General features: G+C 34.4%; 1 protein-coding gene and 2 long non-coding RNA genes across 4 annotated transcripts; 1 reads left to right on the forward strand and 2 right to left on the reverse strand.

The window, feature by feature from the left end:
- Positions 1–2,742: 2,742 nt before the first annotated feature.
- On the reverse strand, positions 2,743–5,407 carry LOC110931319. The gene is made up of 10 exons (XM_022174718.1): positions 5,267–5,407; positions 5,087–5,183; positions 4,739–4,826; positions 4,259–4,386; positions 4,080–4,161; positions 3,838–3,916; positions 3,549–3,741; positions 3,117–3,424; positions 2,933–3,013; positions 2,743–2,832 (listed from the first exon to the last, which is right to left on the reverse strand). Exons 1-10 carry the CDS (start codon positions 5,405–5,407, stop codon positions 2,743–2,745), a joined length of 1,287 nt encoding a protein of 428 aa, XP_022030410.1.
- Positions 5,408–5,720: 313 nt separating this feature from the next.
- Positions 5,721–7,477, forward strand: LOC110927598. 2 transcript variants are annotated; one of them, XR_004888379.1, is made up of 8 exons: positions 5,722–5,953; positions 6,043–6,106; positions 6,399–6,475; positions 6,559–6,682; positions 6,768–6,878; positions 6,967–6,974; positions 7,037–7,096; positions 7,438–7,471. It is a non-coding gene; the product is annotated as an uncharacterized LOC110927598 (long non-coding RNA). The 2 variants fall into 2 exon arrangements; XR_004888378.1 differs by having other exon boundaries at positions 5,721–5,953; positions 6,967–7,096; positions 7,436–7,477.
- A 1,748-nt stretch (positions 7,478–9,225) lies between these two features.
- On the reverse strand, positions 9,226–11,141 carry LOC110931320. Its single transcript, XR_004888380.1, has 4 exons — positions 10,602–11,141; positions 9,981–10,158; positions 9,602–9,772; positions 9,226–9,498 (listed from the first exon to the last, which is right to left on the reverse strand). It is a non-coding gene; the product is annotated as an uncharacterized LOC110931320 (long non-coding RNA).
- Between the last annotated feature and the right edge of the window lie 674 nt (positions 11,142–11,815).

Below are 11,815 nucleotides of genomic sequence, written 5' to 3' on the forward strand. Positions count from 1 at the left end.
TTATTTTTGGGGAAAATTACGTGAAAAGAAAATACAATATTTTTGAGAAAAATATTTATATTTTGGAATTAGAAATAAATATATATTAAGTGAGACTTAATGATATAATTCGAACGCACATATATTAAATCCCCCATCCTTGGGAAGGAGACTAACTACCAAGTATATATGAAAAGTAAACCCGAAATAGTTGTCTAACTATTTCCCAAAAACTTAAACTATAAAGCTAAGGCACGGCCGTCCGTCTAATAGAATTAGCACATGTAGGTCGTTGCACAGCTGCCTGATTTGGAGTACTTGGTAGAGACGCACCGACTGTGAGTTCATGTCCCCCTTTTCTCTTAACTGTTTTCAGTTTTCTAAACTGCGGGGGTGAAATACATGTTACTATGATTACGAGTACTTTTTACATGGTATGGTTAGCGTAAGGAGGGTTACTACTTAGATCATGTGAGTGGGTAGGCGGGAACTGGAGGCCATTAATCCTCATTGTAGGACCGAGGGACGTAAGCGGTAGATCTATCTGGGTGTAGCGAGCCCAACCCCAGGTCCAGCATAACGGACCTCGGGGTGACTTTGTGCCCCGACGCAAAATCGCAAGGTTTGAGTCTTCCTACTTGCACTTCACACATATCAATGGCCTTGCAAACCGTTGGTGATCTCTTTTTCCTTATTAGCTACATACCAGGATTTTGATAACTACAAATGTTTACTTACTCACTTTTGCATGAACTCGCTCAACATTATTGTTGATTTTTCAACTTACATGTATTTCAGGGAATTAAAGATCTGGCACGGTATGGCACGTTTTCCCGCTGCACTAGTTTCCGAGGTCATCCGGGGTTTAGGGAATGTGACTCTTTCCTGGACAAGTCACAGTCTTTAAACCATGTTTATGTTTTGTTTGTTTGTTGAACAGTGTCATGGTTATTAGGGTGTTTTCCCGTTAAGACAATGGTATTGTATTTGGTTTTTAATATATTTAATGGATGATCTTGCATGTTTTTAATTCATATAGCTTTGTTATGGTTAAGCTATGGTATTAAGAAGTCACACCAAATTAACCACGCTTCCGCAAAGCCAGGGTGTGACACCAACACCGCAAAAAGCGTCCACATTATAAGAAACTGTTTGAATACCATGTTATAGAGACACACAGCTTGGTATTTAAATATCTACTTTTAATATGGTTGATTTTACTTATAATGTTGGATCTATCTGTTATTACTTAAAGTATATGTTGTTTTGAATGAATAACTGAAGAAAGAATTTTCTTTTACAGGCAATACCGAGGAATTTTGTTCGAGAACACCAGCTAAATTACTACCGTAGAGCTGTGCTGTCATTTAGTCATGTGAAGTTTTTGGTACAGCTACTTGTTAGGAGAGATCCTAGAAGACCTGATGACAACAACCATCTAGTGATGTATACAAACTGGCAGCGTATCATGGATGAAACGGGAATATCTGTGGGGAAAAAGCTGAGGTTTGAGATAGTCGAAGAAAAAACTGTAACAGGAGATAAAATACACTTTGAAGTATGTTGACATAGTCTTTGAACATCTTTTCAGCATTTAATGATTTATGTTTTAGTTGATATGTTTGATGGACAAATTTCTTCTTCGAAAACTAACTTAAGAATGAAGTTATGTAGTGTTAGTATATAAAGTTATATACTTTCAAAACTTTGTGGTTTTACCTTTTTATAGTTTTCAACTAAACATTACTATATTTTGCATCTAAACATTACTATTTTGCATTACATTTCCCGTTCACTCAACAAAAAGAAATATAAGACTCAAAATTAACAAAATAGTATACAACCTGTAATTACAAATAACAGTGTTTTAAAAATCTGCTCCTATCAAAGGGACAAACTCTACATCTGTTTCCCTAAACTTTGCAAACCAAAAGGTCTGTTGAAGACAACCACTGTTGAAGCAAAGTCTGTTAAACCAAACAACCTCAGCTCATGAACCAAACAACCTCTACTGATGAACCAAAAGGTATGTTAAGACAAAGACTACTGAAGCAAAGGTCTCCTAAAGAGAACCTCTGCTAATGAAGCCAAATGTATGATGAATCTAAGTTCTGTTGTGGACCAACATATATTGCACAATTCAACAGAAGATCTTTAATATAAGATCTTTAACAGATGATGATCAACAGCTCATAAGGTTTGTTGAAGCAAAGTCTATCAACAGATGCTAATGTAATCAACATATGCTAATGTAACTTAGATCCTAACAGTTCTTAGGCGTTAACAGATGTTAGCACGCTATAACAGTGCTTAGCCTCTAACAGATGTTAATGTATCTCAGACCCTAACAGTTTTCGCACTAACCAATTGATTAAATTTTCATTCATTCACTAACAATAATATACAACCCTACTACTTGTCCAGTACATGAATATCACCAAAAATGTATATAATGTATAATAACAATATTATATAACAAATAAAAGGTTAAATTTACTTGATATTCAAAGCGTAGACATTACATACCAAATACATCAGTTTAGATGCTTCATTGTAGCCCTTACACACCAAACTTTTAACTATAGTTTGCTAAAACAACAGTTAACAGACATAAATAAAAACCACAAGGAGTCTTCACAAAAAAAGTGGTTTCTACTTATCTCTCATAAGAATTGTTTTTTCATAAGCATCTAATTGTTAACCTTAGACAGCTTCTTCCGGGTTCTTCATACATCAGTGGATAGCTCACCATCGTTGACAACATCAGCATCTTGAGCTATCCGCTTTCCATTTTTCCATTGGGACTTGATCCAGAATCTTTTTCAACTTCAACGGCTGAAGAGTCGGCCGTAACTGAAACAACATCCTTGCAACATATCACAAAACAACTATTGATCTCATTTAATAAAATAATGAACTCTTTTTAAACATACTTTCAAAAATGGATACCCACCCTTGAAGTTCGCTCAGCAGACGACACTTGGGAAGATTCTGAAAGGTTAACATCCTTAACTTCAGCTACCTCTTGAGTAACCTAGAGGATCATAATATATGATATTATATAAAAAAGTGTAGAATCTAGTCTTTGAAACTCAAAAGAAAAATAAATAGATTGAAAAAGTAATTTTATATGCTACCTCATCAATATTTTCAGCACCATTACCATCTCCACCAACCAACTCAGCAATTATTACTGGATCATCACATGTTTTTTGCACGGTATAAACATGATAGTCATTTTTAAGATTGAACTCTAAAACATTAATCTTAAAAGCAGTCTTCTTATCAACCAATCGAAATATCTCATGAGGGAAACATCCAGTATCATTCGCCTTCACCTGCCTCTCTCTTATGTCACTCGTCGCTAATCCAAGAAGCTTCTGAACATCTCTATCAAACATTACAAAAGAAACACTACCACTCTCCCCGGACTTGCACCTTGAACCTGAAATATATACAAATGACTAAGTAAACTGCAAAACTATATTCAAATATCAGTCTTAAAATGTTACTTATATAAATATAACGTTAAATAATCATCATTGCTTACTTTGTGGTGATGGATGTACATTCACTACGACATTTGGGACAAACCAAAGAAGTCGCAGGCAATCGAATAATATCATCCGAAACATTTTCAACATTCTGCAAGTATTCACTTTTACCCATCACCTTCTTGAAACACTTACGACAGGCAAGATAAAACCAACCATACTCTTCTTGCACAATCTTAATTTTCGCAACCACAACACAAGACATTTCCTGTAAAAACAATATATCAACTTGTAAGCTCTAGTTTGACAAACATACAGGTGATAAACCAAACAAATAACCAAACTATATAAAAAGATGTGAAACCTTTTCTATCTCACTAATCTCATCAACATGTTTCTTCACACCATCAGTTACAAATTCTTTATGCAATGGAAAAAACGCTCTGAGACGATATTATTGTTTGAGAAGTAGAACCACTCCCTTGTCCAAACATCAGTATAAGACTTTTGAATACCACAAATGATTAGAATTAGTATACAAATAACATGAAACCAAGTATTTGACTTGAACATCTATATGCAATAGAAATTACATTGACAAATTACCTCCTCAGCTCATTAACTTCATCAATTTCTTCGTTCAGAAAAATTTGTGTTGCAAACCTATCACTTTGAACTGTATATTCACCTACATGCAAAAGTATATAGATATTTAATGTATACCTGTCTTTTTATTGCCAGAAATAAACAGTATAGTTATGATTTGTAGAAAGTAACAAAAATACATTTCCATTCCTTACACTTTCCATGCTGTATAACAACCATCACATGCTCATGAGGTGGGATTTTAGAGATGAACTCCTTAAACTGCAGGGCATAATCATTCCACACAGTACACCGCAAAACCAGACCCCTACATGAAAACAATATTCATATGACGATATACTAAAGACTAATTTATGACCATTTTTTTACAATCTCTAATATCAAAACCAAATTGAATTAATAAAAACACAAAATCAAAGGAAATTTATGACACTTATTAAAGTAGCAAATGAGCCATAAATTAACTAACATATTCACTAAGAATAAACTGTTGATCTCATTTATTACCATGATTCATCATTAGATACAAACACTATAGATCTCATTTATTACCATTACCATGATCCCACATTAAATACCAACATTCTTCATCTTATTTTTAACATCATTAAATACAAACAATGATTTGTACATGACTGCACATGTAAACAACAACTTACTCCAAGTCTTGAATATCGAAATTGATCTTCTTAGTCTCCTTTGGAGGTCGATCAAAGATTTCAAGATCTCCACAACAAACCACATATCCTGCAACATCTATATGATCACATTATACAACAGTATAAGTAAAACTCTCTAATATTATACAAGGAAGACATGATCACAAAAATATACACTACTAAGACTCAAAGAGTTTAACGCCTCTCCTTGAAGAATATCTTGATAAGCTCTGAAGTTGAAACCATACTCAACACCTTGCCAATCTCTCACAGGAGTAACAATTGTGCATTTATAAAAGTTGATTTTATAAGGCTATACTACTACTTTATATAAATCTTTATTCTCACCAACACCAAATTTCGACAGAATCACAACATCTTCTTGAAGCTGTCCATCAAAAACAGGTATCAGATGACTCTTAATACTTGCTTGAATCTTAGCACCCTGAAGAACATTTAAAGAAATTATCTTCTTAGCATACACCACTACATTCTTTGATAAAATGGAAAAGCAGAGATACAAATTACCTTTTCATCAATGAAGATGAGATCCATTTTGTAACGTTGATTCCATTTTCGAATAATTCTCGCTTTCATGTTCCACATATCTTTCCCAGGATTCAAATCGTTAACAAAAGTAAGATTGTTACTGTTAACTGATATTGACATGCTTCTAATTCGGAATTCGGATTGTGATCAAATTTCAAATTTGAAAATCAGAGAAGACGAAACTGTGATCAAATATGAAGAGGGAAATGAGAAGAAAAGCCTTATCTATACTATATTAATAAGCATATCCAAAGGACTTCTTAAGGTCATAAGAATTTCCTTAAAACACCCTTAATGCATAATGTACACCCCTCTAAAGCACAATATAATTTACAATCCCTATTATACCCTCACTCACACAATGGAAAAAGAAACACGGATACCACCACATTAGGGTTTCAGGGTCTGTTATTTCTTATCCGCCTCCATCTACTGTCTCCTTCTCTAGCGATTCAAGAACTGCGCGATTCCTCTTTAGATCTAGATCTGTGTTTGTTTCTTCTTTAGATCTATGATTCCTCTTCAGATCTGCGCAATTAGCCAGCTTCACACCCACCTTGTAGCCATGATTTCTGGTAGATCTGAGCCACATCATTTTGCTGTACTTTTCAAGTCTTCCTCTTTCCTGAAGTCATCTTCATCACTATAGATGATGAAATATCTCCAGTAAGTTATTCGGTCACATTATTTTGTGTTTTTTTCTGCAACAACGACGGTGGTCTTATCGACTCTCATATCTTTGATGTCCTAAACAGTTTGTAACATTGGCTGAGTACACAACTTTAGATCTTCATCACTGTCGACGATGAAATGTCTCCGGTAAGTTATTCGTGCTTTGTAATTGTGTTCTTATGCATCTGGACTTTGAAATCTAGGTTATTGTTTGTAGGAACTGCTAATCATATTTACGTTTTGGTATTTGTTTTAGTTGAAGGTTTTGATGTAAAAGAAGAAAAGGTGTGTGTTGATTATTCGTTTATTTGTGTCATTAATTGCTTCTTAGTACTTTGTAATGACGTTCTTATGAGTTTGAATTTTGAAATCTAGATTATTGTTTTAAGTAACTGTTTATCATACTTTCGTTTTGATATCTGTTGTAATGTAATTGAAGGTTTTGACGTAAAATAAGAAAAGATGTGGGGGATTTTAAGGCAAAAAGCCGGAGGAGTTACCGGATTATCCTCTCAGGTAAGTGAATTGGTGTAGCATCTGTTTTAATAAATAAAAATGTTGTTAGGATGAAAACTGGTTGATGTTTTTTGTTTATGTAGGGTTTGGGGAATCAGATGTTGAGGTTAAGGCATGTAGCATCAGCTATGAGAAGTTTTGCCGTACTTTTCGAGTCTTGGCTTTCCTGAAGCCATCTTCATCACTGTCAACGATGAAATATCTCCGGTAAGTTATTCGGTCACATTATTTTGTGTTTTTTTGGTAACGACGGTAGTCTTATCGACTCTCATATCTTTGATGTCCTAAACAGTTTGTAACATTGGCTGAGTACACAACTTTAGAGGATTTTGTACAGGCTATTACTCTTCCTCTTGCAATCGAGACTTCTTGTGAAGGTCTAGAATGGGCTAGCTTTGGTGAGGTAAATATATCCTTATTTTAAATTGTACTGGTGTAGTTCAGGTATCTTAATATTATTTATTAATTTTCATGTTGCTGTTTATTGGCAGTGTGACAGGTATCACCTATAGGGAAATGGCACCTGGAGCTGATATCCTTTTTATTAAAAAAAAATTATAGTCTGCTTCGCTTATTGGAGATTTCAATAGCTGGAATCCAAATGCTGATGTTATGACCAAGGTATATTCATTAAGTTGTTACCTAGCTGGGAACTAATGTACGATTCATCATTCAACCATAGACTTCATTGTACCTCTTTCATCAACTGGGAAACTGATTCATAACAAAAGAAATGAAGCATGTCATGCTTTATATACTTTCTATAGTGAGAAATGAATCCTACAGACATTGTTTGATAGATCTGATTTTTGTGGGTTTCTATTGACAAAAAATGAATTCAATTGATGTATCCTGTAGATCCGTAAATTTGACGTGTGAGATGCGTAGGGTTTCTTTTTGTTTTTATCTGAAATCGGTTTTATATCTGGTGATAACGAGTTTAATATGTTGATTTTGTAGAGTGAAAAATGGATCCTATCGCATTGACATATGGCTACTGTAGAGTGAAAAATGGATCCTATCACTTGCATATATGTGAATTTAGGCTTTGTTAGATCTGGAAATATTGCTTTTAATCGATCAATATAAATAAATGGGCATGTCTTTACGATGAGGCCTCGAGTTCGAGACTTTTTGAAAACGAGTTTATATAAGACACTATTTCAATTCAAAAAGAAAAAAGATCCCTGCTTGAGTTTATACTTATCGTGATATAAAATTAGTAAACTAGATAAAATGAACATGAATCATGAAATATAATCATTTGGAGATTTTATTCGTCTCTTTTTATTCACACTAGTGGGAAACCCGCGCGTTGCTGCGGAGTCAATAATACGGGACGAGAATATAATTCAAACCTTAAAACAATAAAAAATTATAATATATTAGGTGTGGTTCTCATTATCCGCCTATGCAAACAATCAAAACAACCCTTTTAAAGAAAGCAATTTTTAACCAACCCGACCCGTTTCAACCCGAACTCGTTCCGACCTGAACCCGTTTCGACCCGAACCAAAACAACCCTTTTTTGTAATGGACTCGTTTTGACCCGAACCCGTTTTAATCCATGGTCCGACCCGACCCAAACCGACCCGTTTGCCAGGCCTCGATTGCATGGTACAACATAAGCATTTAGGTATGCTCCTAAAATGCACGTTATAACATAAAACTTGTTAAAAATGGAGCTAAAGATTATAATGTTTTAACAAAAGAAATGCCAATAATAAAGTTTTAAATCATTAGGAACCCAATGTCTCAATATCTTCAGATCCTGAGAAACTCTTTCCTCCTTGATCCGCCTTCGTATGCGGGTCACTGCTGTTATGTGATGGATGCTCGAACTTCATTGGGGAACTAACCCGTCTCTGATGTTCTAAGAGAAAAAAAAGTACTTGTTAGATAAACAAAAAGTGGTTGACATTTTGAGTCAGCATATTTGACTTTCAAAATTTCAACTTCTGTATTCTTATTCCATTAATTTCCAAAACTTGGAAAAATCATGGTTTCTTGAGGTGAAATGTCAATGTAAAAAATTCAAATAGTCAACTACCGGGAAATATACAAAGTTAAAAGACAAGTCAACTTTTACTTTTGCTGTTGATTGCTGACCGAGTCATGGTTAAGAAATCATCCCAAATCAGTTGCTTGCCTGTTAAACCATCCCCATATTGCAATGCAAAGACTTGCATAATGTGTTGGCACTTTTCATGGAAATGAGTATTCTTGTAAAAGGAAACTTTTGTGCAGTTTCGCTGTGAAGTGTAGAAAGGATTGTTTTTCTATGTTGTTTGAAGTGTTGTGATCATTAACATCTGAATATGCCCCTGAAATCATTTGGAAAACATTCAATTCAAGTTCATGTAAATTGAAATTAAGATCGTTCGAAAAACTCGCTCGAAATTGGCTAGTTTGTAAACGAGCCAAGCCCGAAGCAAGGTAAGCTCGGCTAGTTAGATTGTAAACCAAATGTATAATACAGTTTTTAATATATGTTAGATTGTAAATCAAAGGTATAATACAATTTTTAATATTAATAGATTACGAAGTCTTTTGTTATAAATTTCATGTTAAAGACTGGATGAACCTGGGTCGACCCATACTAAAAATAACTTGTACCAACCAAAACTCATTGTAACAAGCTATCTAACCCGCCCAATATAACCCGATCCTAATATATGATGGCAACCCGATACCCAACAAGCAACTTTCTTGGTCCAAATATGTGAACTTTGACCCACTTAGTATTTGCTTTTTGTGGGTATGTAGCTCTATATTTCTATTAACTATGTTTAAATAATATTGTTTGCGTTACGCAGACTTAATTAACTCAGATTACCACATTCATAGCACGTAACATACGTTAGACATACATATATATTGGAAAAAAAATACTTGTATAGATTTATGCTCTTTTTACCTGTAAATTTATGGGGTTGAAATGGAATTGTTGATGATTCTTGTTGAATTTCCATTCTGTAGAGATTGTGTAGATCACCATCCCATGTCACACCTGGCTGCATTTGCTACAAGAAAAAATAAATATAAAACATCAATAAACAAATTAACACGATTATCTGATAGTTGAAGCCAGTTATTTACAACAAAAAAACCGAAACAAGGAATTACATTGAAACACGATGAAACAACGAATGTTTCAGGAATCGAAACGGGACCACCAATGCTTCTTCATAACATCGCGTCAATCGGGTTATTTCCCATTTCTAGTAACGAATTTACTTGCATATAAGCAGAATTCGCCACTTCAGCCGAATACGCGACTGCTGGAATTTCAAACATCTGATAGATAAATAACAAGATATGTTAGCAAACTAATTAGACCATATGCTAGGAGAGTAAACAATAGCTTATTAACCAAAAAATAATCCATCTTATCAAGGCAATCCCACTTGCATTATATCATGGATTTATGCTCGATTATCAAACACGAGTCATAGTTTGTATTATTAAAATCCAATTTTCCTTAATTAAATTCAGAATTACGTACTCGTTCAGCCAAACTATGGCTATCGGTTGCTTGACCTCTACAAGCTCGAACATGAATGTATTCTTGTTTTGGACCTTCTACAGCCTTTGGTTTTTCTTTTGATGAAGTTTCCACAGAAATTTTCTTCATAACACCATTTTATCTTCTTTTCTTTAACACTATTTTCTTTTAAAACCACCTGAAAAAATAATAATCTGAAAATCAATCTTCAAACAACATCAAAACACACTTCAATCACACCGGCACATTACACGAAACAAAAAATCTGAAATTACCGATTATATAACAGCGTGAATCAATGAAACTAACTAATCTTCAAAATTAACCTTCAAATCACAACTTCAATTACCGATTATGTAATAGCGTGAACCAATGAAACTAAAACAAGTTGATCTCAAAATTAATCTTCAAACCATAGCAGTAAAACACAATTCAAGTATAAATCAATATCATATCACTGTCCTTTCCCTACAAGTCATTAGCAAGATCTATAAAAACAACAATATCATATCACTGTCCTTTCAGTTACATATATTCCTGCAAATTTAAAAGATGAATTGAACGCAACAATAACTGAAGATACAATTGACAGATTATTAAAGAGAAGACAAGATTAGGGACCTGTGTGATCTGAATCCATGACTCCAAGCTCAATAAAGGTCCACCTTGTTGCCATAATCACAAACATTCAAACAAACAGTTGGTGGGCATCAGAAAGATTATCAGATTGCAATAATATACAAGCAAATTAAACTATAGGGGTGCATCAATTTGCAATGAAACAGATCAGATGGAGAAAGAAGATGAAATAAATTAAATTATTAAACAACTAATTAGGGCTGCTGCATGAATTAATCTGAAAGGGGTTTAGTGATATGACGAAAACCTAAACATCAATGGATATCAAAATAAGTAGAACCTATAACAGGTGTTCATCAAACCATCATCGCCGCCGCCTGAAGACGGCAGTTTCACGGTCGTCTCCATCACCGATAGGCCCCTCTCTTAGTTCCTGATCTTCGTCCTCCTCCCTCTTTCGATTTCTCCTTATGTCTCTCTGTCTCTTCACTTTCCTGGTCACGAAATCGCCACCACTTGCTTGAAGGAACGTCACTACATCCAGATCCATTGTAACCACCACCGTCGCCATAAAGAAAGAAATGAAGAGGCAGCATTTAATCCCACTACAAAATCCCAATTTTAACCCTACGGCGTCTTAAAAATAAAGCCAAATCCCTGTTATATTGGCTTGCACTCCCTTGTAAATGTTGCTTAATAACTTGTACTTGCAGTAAAATTACAATTTGGTACATCACTTCTCCTTTTTAATATATTATAGATTATAGATGAATTTCTACCTTTCTAATAATATATACATGGAACAGTTTCTTCTATTAATTTAAATTTCTGTATTACTAAATCACTATTTTTTATGAAATATATATTTTTATGAAAACGAGAGGATTGATAACCTATCAAGTAACAAATTTGAGTTTCAAATTGTTGCCGCCGCAACATCGGTTGAGGCTCACCTACAGATGCTTGCGTATATTATATAATGGTTGATAATAGATGGGTCATTAACAAACATCAATGCTATGGATAAGAAAACCAGTGTACCATACACAAAACGAGTACTACGTTTTAAATTGTTGTCGTCGCATCGCGCGGGTTCCGGCTAGTATAAGAAGATGATTGACAGGAGTTTGTGAGTGACATGCATTAATCAAAAATCACTCATTCCCATGCATTTTTGAATTTGAATTTGCCGGTACTTTGCCTTAAACATCCGCTGATCTAAAAGCATTAGAGAGGATAACAACAACTGCTATTGG

The sequence above is a fragment of the Helianthus annuus genome, chromosome 3, assembly GCF_002127325.2.
Source record: "Helianthus annuus cultivar XRQ/B chromosome 3, HanXRQr2.0-SUNRISE, whole genome shotgun sequence".
NCBI classification, from domain to species: Eukaryota; Viridiplantae; Streptophyta; class Magnoliopsida; order Asterales; family Asteraceae; genus Helianthus; species Helianthus annuus.

Bases quoted from the DNA above. Each gene is read 5' to 3' on its own strand.
- LOC110931319 (XM_022174718.1), bottom strand. From the start codon at position 5,407: ATGTCAATATCAGTTAACAGTAACAATCTTACTTTTGTTAACGATTTG. The intron at 3,917-4,079 runs GTAATTTGTCAA...ATATCGTCTCAG, and splicing joins GAAGTTAATGAGCTGAGGAG to AGCGTTTTTTCCATTGCATA. The intron at 3,742-3,837 runs GTTTCACATCTT...TTGTTTTTACAG, and splicing joins AGATTAGTGAGATAGAAAAG to GAAATGTCTTGTGTTGTGGT.